The sequence below is a fragment of the Pogona vitticeps genome, chromosome 12 (genome assembly GCF_051106095.1).
Source record: "Pogona vitticeps strain Pit_001003342236 chromosome 12, PviZW2.1, whole genome shotgun sequence".
NCBI lineage: Eukaryota > Metazoa > Chordata > Lepidosauria > Squamata > Agamidae > Pogona > Pogona vitticeps.
In genome coordinates, this window is record NC_135794.1 from 26,312,277 (window position 1) to 26,330,710 (window position 18,434).

The following is an 18,434-nucleotide window of genomic DNA, read 5'->3' on the forward strand; positions in this document are numbered from 1 at the left end:
GCAGGGGGCCGGCGGGATGGTAGGCATACCATGTGGGTCTGTCACGAGCCCCTCTGCCCCGTGACGGCCCTTGTAGTTGTTAACAGAGAAGAAAGGTGTGAAATAACGATTTAAAAAACCGCTCTGGGTAATTTTAACGCCCCTGGGCGTGCACAGAGTTGCAGTTTTCAAACTTGCCGTTAGGATGGCCGGTCCAAAACAAAAAAGGATTAAGGCAGATGTGTGTCCAGGTGCGTATGTCTCTCGGCCCTTTACGCCTGCAGGACATGGCGAGCTGTCTGCAGTCTCCCTCCCAGCTCGGGTTCGAGTGCCGAGGTGGAGATTCCTGAGGACTTCCATCTCCCCTTCTTTCCCGCCAAGGACGAGAGAAAGTGCAGTTCGGGGCCGAGTGCCGTGACCGTCTTCTTTGTGTTTCATGTAAGTTATTATTTTATTATTACTCTTCTTCTGGCTTTTATTGTTCTTGTCTCCTCCAGCGCGCACGGGGGGGGGAGCAGGGCCGAAGGAAGGTTGGAGGACCCTCTCGCCCTACGCCGTGATCTGGCAGGCAGAGGAGGCCTTTTCTTTTTCCCTGTTCAGGCTGCCAGCAGACAGCTTTCTGCCTTTGCTGTATTTATTCGAAGAGCTCAGGCGGCAGTGCTTCAGAGGAGTCTGTCATCCATTATTAGGGTTCTTTAAAACAAACGCACCCACGTTTCCCTGCATTCTTCCCATGAGTCTCAGCCCATCTGTAAGAGAGGCAGACCCCCTTACGCTCTCGGTCGTGGCACTATAGGATCCCACTCCCTTCTCTAAATCTCAAAAAAATACAGTGAAAGGGCCCACCAAGGCAGGGTGGGGAGGGGGATTGGAATCATCTGTTTCTTAATATCCTAGTAAAGTGTCTTCTTTAAAGTACGTTCATCGCCGGCCGGTTTTACATCTGAACTTGCATGGCTAATGGGTAATGGTGAATATGCAAAAGGGTTGCCAATAAAACCTGAAAATTCTCATTCCCCCCCACCTGCATTCTCTTTTGTGTGAGCGCGAGTGTTACTTTTTAGACTTCAGGAAACGGCTTTGGGACCATGAGTTTCTTCTCTTATTTTATTTTATTTTATTTTATTTTATTTTATTTTATTTTATTTATTTATTTATTTATTTATTTATTTATTTATTTATTTATTTATTTATTTATGTATGTATTTAATTAATTAATTAATTAATTAATTAATTAATTTATATGCCTCCCACTCTACCCAAAGGTCTCTGGGCGGCTTACAACAATTAAAATTCAATACAATAAAATATAACATGATTAAAATACAATTCAAATACGATTAAAATACAATTAAAATTGCCATCATAAAGACCCACAGCTACGGGGCGTGGACAACGGTAAAGAAGATCCAGGCGCAGACATCTGGTAGCTTTCCGATTAAACAGTGTACCAATTAAATAGCCGCCTAGAGTGGTCGAAATGACCAGATAGGCGGGGTATAAATAGAATAAAGAAATAAAGAAATAAATTGCCACCTGTTACAGCGTGGACAGTAGGGCAAAAAGCAATAATAATAATAATAATAAGAATAACAATAACTGCAACAATAATAATCATTTATAACTATATTTATTTATTACCGTTTCATGCAGTAATCTTATTAAGGCACACAAATATTTTAATTTAAAGAAAGGACGCTTAGTTCAAATGAGAAATTACAGATATCTAAAACCACCTTTACGAGTGGCTGATAAAGGAGAAAAGGGGAGGGGGGTTACTAATAAAAAGCAGGTGAAATAGACAAGCACCGAAAGTTCATTGAATTGTTCCTTGGGAAACGAACCAGGAAAAAAAGACACGAGGAGGTTTCCTCCTCCCCAGTCCCTGGGAGAGCGAGGCGCCCTTCCTTTTCTTCCTCCACCTCCACCTCCTCCTCCTCCTCCTCCTCCTCCTAAGTCCCTCTCAGGATATGCCCCCCCCATGGAGCAGGAGCCGTTTAGGAGCCGCGCTTTTAATTCCCCCAGCCGGGAAGCCGGGGGTGGGGGGTGGGTTAGAAATGGCTAGGGTCCTCCGGCATGAGGTTGCCAGCAGAGGGAGCCGAGAAGTGGCCGGCCAAGGGAGTAGAGGCACCGTCTAGCACGCTTGGACTCAGAGGGCCTTTCATGCTGACGTTCTAGCCTTCAGAACTCACAGGGCAGGTCCTCTGGTCCCGCCTCTTCCTGGCAGTTGCCCCAGAGCCGTTCTAGCCTTCTGAAATCAGAGGGCAGGTCCTCCGGGCCCGCCTCTTCCTGTTGCGTCGCCATGGAGCCGCTCCCAGCCAATGGAAATCAGAGGGCAGGTCCTCAGGGCCTGCCTCTTCCTGCAAGTCGCCATGGGGACCTTCTAGCCCTTTGCACTCGGAGAGCAGGTCCTCTGGGCCCGCCCCTTCCTGTCCCGTTGCCATGGCGACACTGGGACGCTAAAGGCCGGTGCGTCACGCTTTTCCTTCCCCACCGTGTCTCCCCATTATTTGTCCGGCCTGCCCCTGCGGCACCCAGAGGCTGTTCCGGCTGCAAGGCTGGTGGCAGACCCGGCCTGCGCTGGACGCTGCCCCGCTCCGACGGGGGACGGCGGCTGGGTAAGGAGGCCCGTGGGGGAGGGTGGGGTGACTGCTGGGACCCTTCTCCCCCACCCCATGATGGGCTTTGTAGTCCTTCAGGAGATGAATCTGATCCAAGGTGGGAAAGGCGGTCTTCGGGATTTTTCAAGTTTTGGGGCATGGGCAGAGTTACAGTTGGTCTCCTCCCCATGAGGCTGGCCCTTAAGGAAAGGATTAAAGGGGGTCTGGGTGGATTTCGCTCCCTCCCTCTGCCTCCAAACCCCGTAGGAAATTCAGGGCGGGACTCGGCCTTGTACTCGTCTCCCTCACTTTTCACTGCATTAAAATATTTGAAGTGTTTCATGGTTGTTTCTTTTATTTATTTTTTATGTATGTAAGTATGCACGCATGTATTTATTGATGCATGTGCTTGTTTGTTTGTTTGTTTGTTTGTTTGCTTGTTCTGCGATTTATATAGCACCCATCTGGCAGCCAAGGCCGCTCTGGCCCGTTTGTTTGCGTTGCGATTGCGTTGCGGCCTTGCAGTCGTCTCCCTCACTTTTCACTGCATTAAATTATTTGAAGTGCTTCATGGTTGTTTCTTTTATTTATTTTTTATGTATGCATGTAAGTATGCGTGCATGCATGTCTGTATTTATGTGTGCTTGTGTGTGTGTGTGTGTGTGATTTATTTATTTATTTGCTAATTGATTTATGTGATTTATATGGCGCCCATCTGTCAGCAAAGGCCTCTCTGGCCAGTTTATTTGCGTTGTGATTTTATTATTCCACCCTGGAGAGGAGAGGGAGCTGTCTTTTTCTTCCCACCATCAAGGGGACCTGGGTTTGTGGCTGATTTCTACTGCTTTTAATTCCACCCCCTGGTCCCGCTTTTCTCCCCCTTTTCACAGCCGCTTGTACTTGTCATTTGGAATAACTGGATTTTCCCTTCCGAACCAGGTGTCGTTCTTTCAGTGAGCTCGTTCACGCGGATGCAGAGCTTCATCGTTCGTTCGCGCCACCCTGCAACCTCGAGGAACGACCGGATCCAGAAAGGTCGGCGGGTAAGTGTGCAGGGGGCCGGCGGGATGGTAGGCATACCATGTGGGTCTGTCACGAGCCCCTCTGCCCCGTGACGGCCCTTGTAGTTGTTAACAGAGAAGAAAGGTGTGAAATAACGATTTAAAAAACCGCTCTGGGTAATTTTAACGCCCCTGGGCGTGCACAGAGTTGCAGTTTTCAAACTTGCCGTTAGGATGGCCGGTCCAAAACAAAAAAGGATTAAGGCAGATGTGTGTCCAGGTGCGTATGTCTCTCGGCCCTTTACGCCTGCAGGACATGGCGAGCTGTCTGCAGTCTCCCTCCCAGCTCGGGTTCGAGTGCCGAGGTGGAGATTCCTGAGGACTTCCATCTCCCCTTCTTTCCCGCCAAGGACGAGAGAAAGTGCAGTTCGGGGCCGAGTGCCGTGACCGTCTTCTTTGTGTTTCATGTAAGTTATTATTTTATTATTACTCTTCTTCTGGCTTTTATTGTTCTTGTCTCCTCCAGCGCGCACGGGGGGGGGAGCAGGGCCGAAGGAAGGTTGGAGGACCCTCTCGCCCTACGCCGTGATCTGGCAGGCAGAGGAGGCCTTTTCTTTTTCCCTGTTCAGGCTGCCAGCAGACAGCTTTCTGCCTTTGCTGTATTTATTCGAAGAGCTCAGGCGGCAGTGCTTCAGAGGAGTCTGTCATCCATTATTAGGGTTCTTTAAAACAAACGCACCCACGTTTCCCTGCATTCTTCCCATGAGTCTCAGCCCATCTGTAAGAGAGGCAGACCCCCTTACGCTCTCGGTCGTGGCACTATAGGATCCCACTCCCTTCTCTAAATCTCAAAAAAATACAGTGAAAGGGCCCACCAAGGCAGGGTGGGGAGGGGGATTGGAATCATCTGTTTCTTAATATCCTAGTAAAGTGTCTTCTTTAAAGTACGTTCATCGCCGGCCGGTTTTACATCTGAACTTGCATGGGTAATGGGTAATGGTGAATATGCAAAAGGGTTGCCAATAAAACCTGAAAATTCTCATTCCCCCCCCACCTGCATTCTCTTTTGTGTGAGCGCGAGTGTTACTTTTTAGACTTCAGGAAACGGCTTTGGGACCATGAGTTTCTTCTCTTATTTTATTTATTTATTTAATTTATATGCCTCCCACTCTACCCAAAGGTCTCTGGGCGGCTTACAACAATTAAAATTCAATACAATAAAATATAAAATGATTAAAATACAATTCAAATACGATTGAAATACAATTAAAATTGCCATCATAAAGACCCACAGCTACGGGGCGTGGACAACGGTAAAGAAGATCCAGGCGCAGACATCTGGTAGCTTTCCGATTAAACAGTGTACCAATTAAACAGCCGCCTAGAGTGGTCGAAATGACCAGATAGGCGGGGTATAAATAGAATAAAGAAATAAAGAAATAAATTGCCACCAGTTACAGCGTGGACAGTAGGACAAAAAGCAATAAGAAGAAGAAGAAGAACAATAACAATAACTGCAACAATAATAATCATTTATAACTATATTTATTTATTACCGTTTCATGCAGTAATCTTACTAAGGCAAACAAATATTTTAATTTAAAGAAAGGACGCTTAGTTCAAATGAGAAATTACAGATATCTAAAACCACCTTTACAAGTGGCTGATAAAGGAGAAAAGGGGAGGGGGGTTACTAATAAAAAGCAGGTGAAATAGACAAGCACCGAAAGTTCATTGAATTGCAGTCGTCCTCTTGAACGTTGGGAGACGAACCAGGGAAAAAAGACACGAGGAGGTTTCCTCCTCCCCAGTCCCTGGGAGAGCGAGGCGCCCTTCCTTTTCTTCCTCCACCTCCACCTCCTCCTCCTCCTCCTCCTCCTCCTAGGTCCCTCTCAGGATATGCCCCCCCCCATGGAGCAGGAGCCGTTTAGGAGCCGCGCTTTTAATTCCCCCAGCCGGGAAGCCGGGGGTGGGGGGTGGGTTAGAAATGGCTAGGGTCCTCCGGCATGAGGCTGCCAGCAGAGGGAGCCGAGAAGTGGCCGGCCAAGGGAGTAGAGGCACCGTCTAGCACGCTTGGACTTAGAGGGCCTTTCATGCTGACGTTCTAGCCTTCAGAACTCACAGGGGAGGTCCTCTGGTCCCGCCTCTTCCTGTCACGTCGCCATGGAGCCGCTCCCAGCCAATGGAAATCAGAGGGCAGGTCCTCAGGGCCCGCCTCTTCCTGCAAGTCGCCATGGGGACCTTCTAGCCCTTTGCACTCGGAGAGCAGGTCCTCTGGGCCCGCCCCTTCCTGTCCCGTTGCCATGGCGACGCTGGGACGCTAAAGGCTGGTGCGTCACGCTTTTCCTTCCCCACCGTGTCTCCCCATTATTTGTCCGGCCTGCCCCTGCGGCACCCAGAGGCTGTTCCGGCTGCAAGGCCGGTGGCAGACCCGGCCTGCGCTGGACGCTGCCCCGCTCCGACCGGGGACGGCGGCTGGGTAAGGAGGCCCGTGGGGGAGGGTGGGGTGACTGCTGGGACCCTTCTCCCCCACCCCATGATGGGCTTTGTAGTCCTTCAGGAGATGAATCTGATCCAAGGTGGGAAAGGCGGTCTTCGGGATTTTTCAAGTTTTGGGGCATGGGCAGAGTTACAGTTGGTCTCCTCCCCATGAGGCTGGCCCTTAAGGAAAGGATTAAAGGGGGTCTGGGTGGATTTCGCTCCCTCCCTCTGCCTCCAAACCCCGTAGGAAATTCAGGGCGGGACTCGGCCTTGTACTCGTCTCCCTCACTTTTCACTGCATTAAAATATTTGAAGTGTTTCATGGTTGTTTCTTTTATTTATTTTTTATGTATGTAAGTATGCACGCATGTATTTATTGATGCATGTGCTTGTTTGTTTGTTTGTTTGTTTGTTTGCTTGTTCTGCGATTTATATAGCACCCATCTGGCAGCCAAGGCCGCTCTGGCCCGTTTGTTTGCGTTGCGATTGCGTTGCGGCCTTGCAGTCGTCTCCCTCACTTTTCACTGCATTAAATTATTTGAAGTGCTTCATGGTTGTTTCTTTTATTTATTTTTTATGTATGCATGTAAGTATGCGTGCATGCATGTCTGTATTTATGTGTGCTTGTGTGTGTGTGATTTATTTATTTATTTGCTAATTGATTTATGTGATTTATATGGCGCCCATCTGTCAGCAAAGGCCTCTCTGGCCAGTTTATTTGCGTTGTGATTTTATTATTCCACCCTGGAGAGGAGAGGGAGCTGTCTTTTTCTTCCCACCATCAAGGGGACCTGGGTTTGTGGCTGATTTCTACTGCTTTTAATTCCACCCCCTGGTCCCGCTTTTCTCCCCCTTTTCACAGCCGCTTGTACTTGTCATTTGGAATAACTGGATTTTCCCTTCCGAACCAGGTGTCGTTCTTTCAGTGAGCTCGTTCACGCGGATGCAGAGCTTCATCGTTCGTTCGCGCCACCCTGCAACCTCGAGGAACGACCGGATCCAGAAAGGTCGGCGGGTAAGTGTGCAGGGGGCCGGCGGGATGGTAGGCATACCATGTGGGTCTGTCACGAGCCCCTCTGCCCCGTGACGGCCCTTGTAGTTGTTAACAGAGAAGAAAGGTGTGAAATAACGATTTAAAAAACCGCTCTGGGTAATTTTAACGCCCCTGGGCGTGCACAGAGTTGCAGTTTTCAAACTTGCCGTTAGGATGGCCGGTCCAAAACAAAAAAGGATTAAGGCAGATGTGTGTACAGGTGCGTATGTCTCTCGGCCCTTTACGCCTGCAGGACATGGCGAGCTGTCTGCAGTCTCCCTCCCAGCTCGGGTTCGAGTGCCGAGGTGGAGATTCCTGAGGACTTCCATCTCCCCTTCTTTCCCGCCAAGGACGAGAGAAAGTGCAGTTCGGGGCCGAGTGCCGTGACCGTCTTCTTTGTGTTTCATGTAAGTTATTATTTTATTATTACTCTTCTTCTGGCTTTTATTGTTCTTGTCTCCTCCAGCGCGCACGGGGGGGGGGGAGCAGGGCCGAAGGAAGGTTGGAGGACCCTCTCGCCCTACGCCGTGATCTGGCAGGCAGAGGAGGCCTTTTCTTTTTCCCTGTTCAGGCTGCCAGCAGACAGCTTTCTGCCTTTGCTGTATTTATTCGAAGAGCTCAGGCGGCAGTGCTTCAGAGGAGTCTGTCATCCATTATTAGGGTTCTTTAAAACAAACGCACCCACGTTTCCCTGCATTCTTCCCATGAGTCTCAGCCCATCTGTAAGAGAGGCAGACCCCCTTACGCTCTCGGTCGTGGCACTATAGGATCCCACTCCCTTCTCTAAATCTCAAAAAAATACAGTGAAAGGGCCCACCAAGGCAGGGTGGGGAGGGGGATTGGAATCATCTGTTTCTTAATATCCTAGTAAAGTGTCTTCTTTAAAGTACGTTCATCGCCGGCCGGTTTTACATCTGAACTTGCATGGGTAATGGGTAATGGTGAATATGCAAAAGGGTTGCCAATAAAACCTGAAAATTCTCATTCCCCCCCACCTGCATTCTCTTTTGTGTGAGCGCGAGTGTTACTTTTTAGACTTCAGGAAACGGCTTTGGGACCATGAGTTTCTTCTCTTATTTTATTTATTTATTTAATTTATATGCCTCCCACTCTACCCAAAGGTCTCTGGGCGGCTTACAACAATTAAAATTCAATACAATAAAATATAAAATGATTAAAATACAATTCAAATACGATTGAAATACAATTAAAATTGCCATCATAAAGACCCACAGCTACGGGGCGTGGACAACGGTAAAGAAGATCCAGGCGCAGACATCTGGTAGCTTTCCGATTAAACAGTGTACCAATTAAACAGCCGCCTAGAGTGGTCGAAATGACCAGATAGGCGGGGTATAAATAGAATAAAGAAATAAAGAAATAAATTGCCACCAGTTACAGCGTGGACAGTAGGACAAAAAGCAATAAGAATAATAAGAAGAATAATAACAATAACTGCAACAATAATAATCATTTATAACTATATTTATTTATTACCGTTTCATGCAGTAATCTTACTAAGGCACACAAATATTTTAATTTAAAGAAAGGACGCTTAGTTCAAATGAGAAATTACAGATATCTAAAACCACCTTTACAAGTGGCTGATAAAGGAGAAAAGGGGAGGGGGGTTACTAATAAAAAGCAGGTGAAATAGACAAGCACCGAAAGTTCATTGAATTGCAGTCGTCCTCTTGAACGTTGGGAGACGAACCAGGGAAAAAAGACACGAGGAGGTTTCCTCCTCCCCAGTCCCTGGGAGAGCGAGGCGCCCTTCCTTTTCTTCCTCCACCTCCACCTCCTCCTCCTCCTCCTCCTCCTAGGTCCCTCTCAGGATATGCCCCCCCCATGGAGCAGGAGCCGTTTAGGAGCCGCGCTTTTAATTCCCCCAGCCGGGAAGCCGGGGGTGGGGGGTGGGTTAGAAATGGCTAGGGTCCTCCGGCATGAGGCTGCCAGCAGAGGGAGCGGAGAAGTGGCCGGCCAAGGGAGTAGAGGCACCGTCTAGCACGCTTGGACTCAGAGGGCCTTTCATGCTGACGTTCTAGCCTTCAGAACTCACAGGGCAGGTCCTCTGGTCCCGCCTCTTCCTGGCAGTTGCCCCAGAGCCGTTCTAGCCTTCTGAAATCAGAGGGCAGGTCCTCCGGGCCCGCCTCTTCCTGTCACGTCGCCATGGAGCCGCTCCCAGCCAATGGAAATCAGAGGGCAGGTCCTCAGGGCCCGCCTCTTCCTGCAAGTCGCCATGGGGACCTTCTAGCCCTTTGCACTCGGAGAGCAGGTCCTCTGGGCCCGCCCCTTCCTGTCCCGTTGCCATGGCGACGCTGGGACGCTAAAGGCCGGTGCGTCACGCTTTTCCTTCCCCACCGTGTCTCCCCATTATTTGTCCGGCCTGCCCCTGCGGCACCCAGAGGCTGTTCCGGCTGCAAGGCCGGTGGCAGACCCGGCCTGCGCTGGACGCTGCCCCGCTCCGACCGGGGATGGCGGCTGGGTAAGGAGGCCCGTGGGGGAGGGTGGGGTGACTGCTGGGACCCTTCTCCCCCACCCCATGATGGGCTTTGTAGTCCTTCAGGAGATGAATCTGATCCAAGGTGGGAAAGGCGGTCTTCGGGATTTTTCAAGTTTTGGGGCATGGGCAGAGTTACAGTTGGTCTCCTCCCCATGAGGCTGGCCCTTAAGGAAAGGATTAAAGGGGGTCTGGGTGGATTTCGCTCCCTCCCTCTGCCTCCAAACCCCGTAGGAAATTCAGGGCGGGACTCGGCCTTGTACTCGTCTCCCTCACTTTTCACTGCATTAAAATATTTGAAGTGTTTCATGGTTGTTTCTTTTATTTATTTTTTATGTATGTAAGTATGCACGCATGTATTTATTGATGCATGTGCTTGTTTGTTTGTTTGTTTGTTTGTTTGCTTGTTCTGCGATTTATATAGCACCCATCTGGCAGCCAAGGCCGCTCTGGCCCGTTTGTTTGCGTTGCGATTGCGTTGCGGCCTTGCAGTCGTCTCCCTCACTTTTCACTGCATTAAATTATTTGAAGTGCTTCATGGTTGTTTCTTTTATTTATTTTTTATGTATGCATGTAAGTATGCGTGCATGCATGTCTGTATTTATGTGTGCTTGTGTGTGTGTGTGTGTGTGATTTATTTATTTATTTGCTAATTGATTTATGTGATTTATATGGCGCCCATCTGTCAGCAAAGGCCTCTCTGGCCAGTTTATTTGCGTTGTGATTTTATTATTCCACCCTGGAGAGGAGAGGGAGCTGTCTTTTTCTTCCCACCATCAAGGGGACCTGGGTTTGTGGCTGATTTCTACTGCTTTTAATTCCACCCCCTGGTCCCGCTTTTCTCCCCCTTTTCACAGCCGCTTGTACTTGTCATTTGGAATAACTGGATTTTCCCTTCCGAACCAGGTGTCGTTCTTTCAGTGAGCTCGTTCACGCGGATGCAGAGCTTCATCGTTCGTTCGCGCCACCCTGCAACCTCGAGGAACGACCGGATCCAGAAAGGTCGGCGGGTAAGTGTGCAGGGGGCCGGCGGGATGGTAGGCATACCATGTGGGTCTGTCACGAGCCCCTCTGCCCCGTGACGGCCCTTGTAGTTGTTAACAGAGAAGAAAGGTGTGAAATAACGATTTAAAAAACCGCTCTGGGTAATTTTAACGCCCCTGGGCGTGCACAGAGTTGCAGTTTTCAAACTTGCCGTTAGGATGGCCGGTCCAAAACAAAAAAGGATTAAGGCAGATGTGTGTACAGGTGCGTATGTCTCTCGGCCCTTTACGCCTGCAGGACATGGCGAGCTGTCTGCAGTCTCCCTCCCAGCTCGGGTTCGAGTGCCGAGGTGGAGATTCCTGAGGACTTCCATCTCCCCTTCTTTCCCGCCAAGGACGAGAGAAAGTGCAGTTCGGGGCCGAGTGCCGTGACCGTCTTCTTTGTGTTTCATGTAAGTTATTATTTTATTATTACTCTTCTTCTGGCTTTTATTGTTCTTGTCTCCTCCAGCGCGCACGGGGGGGGGGGGGGAGCAGGGCCGAAGGAAGGTTGGAGGACCCTCTCGCCCTACGCCGTGATCTGGCAGGCAGAGGAGGCCTTTTCTTTTTCCCTGTTCAGGGTGCCAGCAGACAGCTTTCTGCCTTTGCTGTATTTATTCGAAGAGCTCAGGCGGCAGTGCTTCAGAGGAGTCTGTCATCCATTATTAGGGTTCTTTAAAACAAACGCACCCACGTTTCCCTGCATTCTTCCCATGAGTCTCAGCCCATCTGTAAGAGAGGCAGACCCCCTTACGCTCTCGGTCGTGGCACTATAGGATCCCACTCCCTTCTCTAAATCTCAAAAAAATACAGTGAAAGGGCCCACCAAGGCAGGGTGGGGAGGGGGATTGGAATCATCTGTTTCTTAATATCCTAGTAAAGTGTCTTCTTTAAAGTACGTTCATCGCCGGCCGGTTTTACATCTGAACTTGCATGGGTAATGGGTAATGGTGAATATGCAAAAGGGTTGCCAATAAAACCTGAAAATTCTCATTCCCCCCCACCTGCATTCTCTTTTGTGTGAGCGCGAGTGTTACTTTTTAGACTTCAGGAAACGGCTTTGGGACCATGAGTTTCTTCTCTTATTTTATTTATTTATTTAATTTATATGCCTCCCACTCTACCCAAAGGTCTCTGGGCGGCTTACAACAATTAAAATTCAATACAATAAAATATAAAATGATTAAAATACAATTCAAATACGATTGAAATACAATTAAAATTGCCATCATAAAGACCCACAGCTACGGGGCGTGGACAACGGTAAAGAAGATCCAGGCGCAGACATCTGGTAGCTTTCCGATTAAACAGTGTACCAATTAAACAGCCGCCTAGAGTGGTCGAAATGACCAGATAGGCGGGGTATAAATAGAATAAAGAAATAAAGAAATAAATTGCCACCAGTTACAGCGTGGACAGTAGGACAAAAAGCAATAAGAATAAGAAGAAGAACAATAACAATAACTGCAACAATAATAATCATTTATAACTATATTTATTTATTACCGTTTCATGCAGTAATCTTACTAAGGCAAACAAATATTTTAATTTAAAGAAAGGACGCTTAGTTCAAATGAGAAATTACAGATATCTAAAACCACCTTTACAAGTGGCTGATAAAGGAGAAAAGGGGAGGGGGGTTACTAATAAAAAGCAGGTGAAATAGACAAGCACCGAAAGTTCATTGAATTGCAGTCGTCCTCTTGAACGTTGGGAGACGAACCAGGGAAAAAAGACACGAGGAGGTTTCCTCCTCCCCAGTCCCTGGGAGAGCGAGGCGCCCTTCCTTTTCTTCCTCCACCTCCACCTCCTCCTCCTCCTCCTCCTCCTCCTCCTAGGTCCCTCTCAGGATATGCCCCCCCCATGGAGCAGGAGCCGTTTAGGAGCCGCGCTTTTAATTCCCCCAGCCGGGAAGCCGGGGGTGGGGGGTGGGTTAGAAATGGCTAGGGTCCTCCGGCATGAGGCTGCCAGCAGAGGGAGCCGAGAAGTGGCCGGCCAAGGGAGTAGAGGCACCGTCTAGCACGCTTGGACTCAGAGGGCCTTTCATGCTGACGTTCTAGCCTTCAGAACTCACAGGGCAGGTCCTCTGGTCCCGCCTCTTCCTGGCAGTTGCCCCAGAGCCGTTCTAGCCTTCTGAAATCAGAGGGCAGGTCCTCCGGGCCCGCCTCTTCCTGTCGCGTCGCCATGGAGCCGCTCCCAGCCAATGGAAATCAGAGGGCAGGTCCTCAGGGCCCGCCTCTTCCTGCAAGTCGCCATGGGGACCTTCTAGCCCTTTGCACTCGGAGAGCAGGTCCTCTGGGCCCGCCCCTTCCTGTCCCGTTGCCATGGCGACGCTGGGACGCTAAAGGCCGGTGCGTCACGCTTTTCCTTCCCCACCGTGTCTCCCCATTATTTGTCCGGCCTGCCCCTGCGGCACCCAGAGGCTGTTCCGGCTGCAAGGCCGGTGGCAGACCCGGCCTGCGCTGGACGCTGCCCCGCTCCGACCGGGGACGGCGGCTGGGTAAGGAGGCCCGTGGGGGAGGGTGGGGTGACTGCTGGGACCCTTCTCCCCCACCCCATGATGGGCTTTGTAGTCCTTCAGGAGATGAATCTGATCCAAGGTGGGAAAGGCGGTCTTCGGGATTTTTCAAGTTTTGGGGCATGGGCAGAGTTACAGTTGGTCTCCTCCCCATGAGGCTGGCCCTTAAGGAAAGGATTAAAGGGGGTCTGGGTGGATTTCGCTCCCTCCCTCTGCCTCCAAACCCCGTAGGAAATTCAGGGCGGGACTCGGCCTTGTACTCGTCTCCCTCACTTTTCACTGCATTAAAATATTTGAAGTGTTTCATGGTTGTTTCTTTTATTTATTTTTTATGTATGTAAGTATGCACGCATGTATTTATTGATGCATGTGCTTGTTTGTTTGTTTGTTTGTTTGTTTGCTTGTTCTGCGATTTATATAGCACCCATCTGGCAGCCAAGGCCGCTCTGGCCCGTTTGTTTGCGTTGCGATTGCGTTGCGGCCTTGCAGTCGTCTCCCTCACTTTTCACTGCATTAAATTATTTGAAGTGCTTCATGGTTGTTTCTTTTATTTATTTTTTATGTATGCATGTAAGTATGCGTGCATGCATGTCTGTATTTATGTGTGCTTGTGTGTGTGTGATTTATTTATTTATTTGCTAATTGATTTATGTGATTTATATGGCGCCCATCTGTCAGCAAAGGCCTCTCTGGCCAGTTTATTTGCGTTGTGATTTTATTATTCCACCCTGGAGAGGAGAGGGAGCTGTCTTTTTCTTCCCACCATCAAGGGGACCTGGGTTTGTGGCTGATTTCTACTGCTTTTAATTCCACCCCCTGGTCCCGCTTTTCTCCCCCTTTTCACAGCCGCTTGTACTTGTCATTTGGAATAACTGGATTTTCCCTTCCGAACCAGGTGTCGTTCTTTCAGTGAGCTCGTTCACGCGGATGCAGAGCTTCATCGTTCGTTCGCGCCACCCTGCAACCTCGAGGAACGACCGGATCCAGAAAGGTCGGCGGGTAAGTGTGCAGGGGGCCGGCGGGATGGTAGGCATACCATGTGGGTCTGTCACGAGCCCCTCTGCCCCGTGACGGCCCTTGTAGTTGTTAACAGAGAAGAAAGGTGTGAAATAACGATTTAAAAAACCGCTCTGGGTAATTTTAACGCCCCTGGGCGTGCACAGAGTTGCAGTTTTCAAACTTGCCGTTAGGATGGCCGGTCCAAAACAAAAAAGGATTAAGGCAGATGTGTGTACAGGTGCGTATGTCTCTCGGCCCTTTACGCCTGCAGGACATGGCGAGCTGTCTGCAGTCTCCCTCCCAGCTCGGGTTCGAGTGCCGAGGTGGAGATTCCTGAGGACTTCCATCTCCCCTTCTTTCCCGCCAAGGACGAGAGAAAGTGCAGTTCGGGGCCGAGTGCCGTGACCGTCTTCTTTGTGTTTCATGTAAGTTATTATTTTATTATTACTCTTCTTCTGGCTTTTATTGTTCTTGTCTCCTCCAGCGCGCACGGGGGGTGGGGGAGCAGGGCCGAAGGAAGGTTGGAGGACCCTCTCGCCCTACGCCGTGATCTGGCAGGCAGAGGAGGCCTTTTCTTTTTCCCTGTTCAGGCTGCCAGCAGACAGCTTTCTGCCTTTGCTGTATTTATTCGAAGAGCTCAGGCGGCAGTGCTTCAGAGGAGTCTGTCATCCATTATTAGGGTTCTTTAAAACAAACGCACCCACGTTTCCCTGCATTCTTCCCATGAGTCTCAGCCCATCTGTAAGAGAGGCAGACCCCCTTACGCTCTCGGTCGTGGCACTATAGGATCCCACTCCCTTCTCTAAATCTCAAAAAAATACAGTGAAAGGGCCCACCAAGGCAGGGTGGGGAGGGGGATTGGAATCATCTGTTTCTTAATATCCTAGTAAAGTGTCTTCTTTAAAGTACGTTCATCGCCGGCCGGTTTTACATCTGAACTTGCATGGCTAATGGGTAATGGTGAATATGCAAAAGGGTTGCCAATAAAACCTGAAAATTCTCATTCCCCCCCCACCTGCATTCTCTTTTCTGTGAGCGCGAGTGTTACTTTTTAGACTTCAGGAAACGGCTTTGGGACCATGAGTTTCTTCTCTTATTTTATTTATTTATTTAATTTATATGCCTCCCACTCTACCCAAAGGTCTCTGGGCGGCTTACAACATTTAAAATTCAATACAATAAAATATAAAATGATTAAAATACAATTCAAATACGATTGAAATACAATTAAAATTGCCATCATAAAGACCCACAGCTACGGGGCGTGGACAACGGTAAAGAAGATCCAGGCGCAGACATCTGGTAGCTTTCCGATTAAACAGTGTACCAATTAAACAGCCGCCTAGAGTGGTCGAAATGACCAGATAGGCGGGGTATAAATAGAATAAAGAAATAAAGAAATAAATTGCCACCAGTTACAGCGTGGACAGTAGGACAAAAAGCAATAAGAATAAGAAGAAGAACAATAACAATAACTGCAACAATAATAATCATTTATAACTATATTTATTTATTACCGTTTCATGCAGTAATCTTACTAAGGCACACAAATATTTTAATTTAAAGAAAGGACGCTTAGTTCAAATGAGAAATTACAGATATCTAAAACCACCTTTACAAGTGGCTGATAAAGGAGAAAAGGGGAGGGGGGTTACTAATAAAAAGCAGGTGAAATAGACAAGCACCGAAAGTTCATTGAATTGCAGTCGTCCTCTTGAACGTTCGGAGACGAACCAGGGAAAAAAGACACGAGGAGGTTTCCTCCTCCCCAGTCCCTGGGAGAGCGAGGCGCCCTTCCTTTTCTTCCTCCACCTCCACCTCCTCCTCCTCCTCCTCCTCCTCCTAGGTCCCTCTCAGGATATGCCCCCCCCCATGGAGCAGGAGCCGTTTAGGAGCCGCGCTTTTAATTCCCCCAGCCGGGAAGCCGGGGGTGGGGGGTGGGTTAGAAATGGCTAGGGTCCTCCGGCATGAGGTTGCCAGCAGAGGGAGCCGAGAAGTGGCCGGCCAAGGGAGTAGAGGCACCGTCTAGCACGCTTGGACTCAGAGGGCCTTTCATGCTGACGTTCTAGCCTTCAGAACTCACAGGGCAGGTCCTCTGGTCCCGCCTCTTCCTGACAGTTGCCCCAGAGCCGTTCTAGCCTTCTGAAATCAGAGGGCAGGTCCTTCGGGCCCGCCTCTTCCTGTTGCGTCGCCATGGAGCCGCTCCCAGCCAATGGAAATCAGAGGGCAGGTCATCAGGGCCCGCCTCTTCCTGCAAGTCGCCATGGGGACCTTCTAGCCCTTTGCACTCGGAGAGCAGGTCCTCTGGGCCCGCCCCTTCCTGTCCCGTTGCCATGGCGACGCTGGGACGCTAAAGGCCGGTGCGTCACGCTTTTCCTTCCCCACCGTGTCTCCCCATTATTTGTCCGGCCTGCCCCTGCGGCACCCAGAGGCTGTTCCGGCTGCAAGGCCGGTGGCAGACCCGGCCTGCGCTGGACGCTGCCCCGCTCCGACCGGGGACGGCGGCTGGGTAAGGAGGCCCGTGGGGGAGGGTGGGGTGACTGCTGGGACCCTTCTCCCCCACCCCATGATGGGCTTTGTAGTCCTTCAGGAGATGAATCTGATCCAAGGTGGGAAAGGCGGTCTTCGGGATTTTTCAAGTTTTGGGGCATGGGCAGAGTTACAGTTGGTCTCCTCCCCATGAGGCTGGCCCTTAAGGAAAGGATTAAAGGGGGTCTGGGTGGATTTCGCTCCCTCCCTCTGCCTCCAAACCCCGTAGGAAATTCAGGGCGGGACTCGGCCTTGTACTCGTCTCCCTCACTTTTCACTGCATTAAAATATTTGAAGTGTTTCATGGTTGTTTCTTTTATTTATTTTTTATGTATGTAAGTATGCACGCATGTATTTATTGATGCATGTGCTTGTTTGTTTGTTTGTTTGTTTGTTTGCTTGTTCTGCGATTTATATAGCACCCATCTGGCAGCCAAGGCCGCTCTGGCCCGTTTGTTTGCGTTGCGATTGCGTTGCGGCCTTGCAGTCGTCTCCCTCACTTTTCACTGCATTAAATTATTTGAAGTGCTTCATGGTTGTTTCTTTTATTTATTTTTTATGTATGCATGTAAGTATGCGTGCATGCATGTCTGTATTTATGTGTGCTTGTGTGTGTGTGATTTATTTATTTATTTGCTAATTGATTTATGTGATTTATATGGCGCCCATCTGTCAGCAAAGGCCTCTCTGGCCAGTTTATTTGCGTTGTGATTTTATTATTCCACCCTGGAGAGGAGAGGGAGCTGTCTTTTTCTTCCCACCATCAAGGGGACCTGGGTTTGTGGCTGATTTCTACTGCTTTTAATTCCACCCCCTGGTCCCGCTTTTCTCCCCCTTTTCACAGCCGCTTGTACTTGTCATTTGGAATAACTGGATTTTCCCTTCCGAACCAGGTGTCGTTCTTTCAGTGAGCTCGTTCACGCGGATGCAGAGCTTCATCGTTCGTTCGCGCCACCCTGCAACCTCGAGGAACGACCGGATCCAGAAAGGTCGGCGGGTAAGTGTGCAGGGGGCCGGCGGGATGGTAGGCATACCATGTGGGTCTGTCACGAGCCCCTCTGCCCCGTGACGGCCCTTGTAGTTGTTAACAGAGAAGAAAGGTGTGAAATAACGATTTAAAAAACCGCTCTGGGTAATTTTAACGCCCCTGGGCGTGCACAGAGTTGCAGTTTTCAAACTTGCCGTTAGGATGGCCGGTCCAAAACAAAAAAGGATTAAGGCAGATGTGTGTACAGGTGCGTATGTCTCTCGGCCCTTTACGCCTGCAGGACATGGCGAGCTGTCTGCAGTCTCCCTCCCAGCTCGGGTTCGAGTGCCGAGGTGGAGATTCCTGAGGACTTCCATCTCCCCTTCTTTCCCGCCAAGGACGAGAGAAAGTGCAGTTCGGGGCCGAGTGCCGTGACCGTCTTCTTTGTGTTTCATGTAAGTTATTATTTTATTATTACTCTTCTTCTGGCTTTTATTGTTCTTGTCTCCTCCAGCGCGCACGGGGGGTGGGGGAGCAGGGCCGAAGGAAGGTTGGAGGACCCTCTCGCCCTACGCCGTGATCTGGCAGGCAGAGGAGGCCTTTTCTTTTTCCCTGTTCAGGGTGCCAGCAGACAGCTTTCTGCCTTTGCTGTATTTATTCGAAGAGCTCAGGCGGCAGTGCTTCAGAGGAGTCTGTCATCCATTATTAGGGTTCTTTAAAACAAACGCACCCACGTTTCCCTGCATTCTTCCCATGAGTCTCAGCCCATCTGTAAGAGAGGCAGACCCCCTTACGCTCTCGGTCG

The 18,434-nt window shown here is 49.7% G+C and overlaps 1 protein-coding gene across 6 annotated transcripts in view; it reads left to right on the forward strand.

Moving 5' to 3' along the window:
* The first annotated feature begins 2,073 nt into the window (after nucleotides 1-2,073).
* The window catches only part of LOC144584606 (uncharacterized), a 42,342-nt gene continuing 25,981 nt past the window's right edge, over nucleotides 2,074-18,434 (forward strand). For 5 of the 6 annotated variants that reach the window (XR_013538965.1, XR_013538967.1, XR_013538966.1 and 2 more), the window contains exon 1: nucleotides 2,074-2,597. Coding sequence is in view for 1 of the 6 variants with exons in the window: in XM_078380978.1 (XP_078237104.1) it covers nucleotides 2,282-2,597 (316 nt within the window). In the remaining 5 variants the exon portion in view is untranslated. Of the gene's footprint in view, nucleotides 2,598-16,392; nucleotides 18,085-18,434 lie in introns of those variants that run through there. The other variant, XR_013538969.1, reaches the window with a different exon arrangement.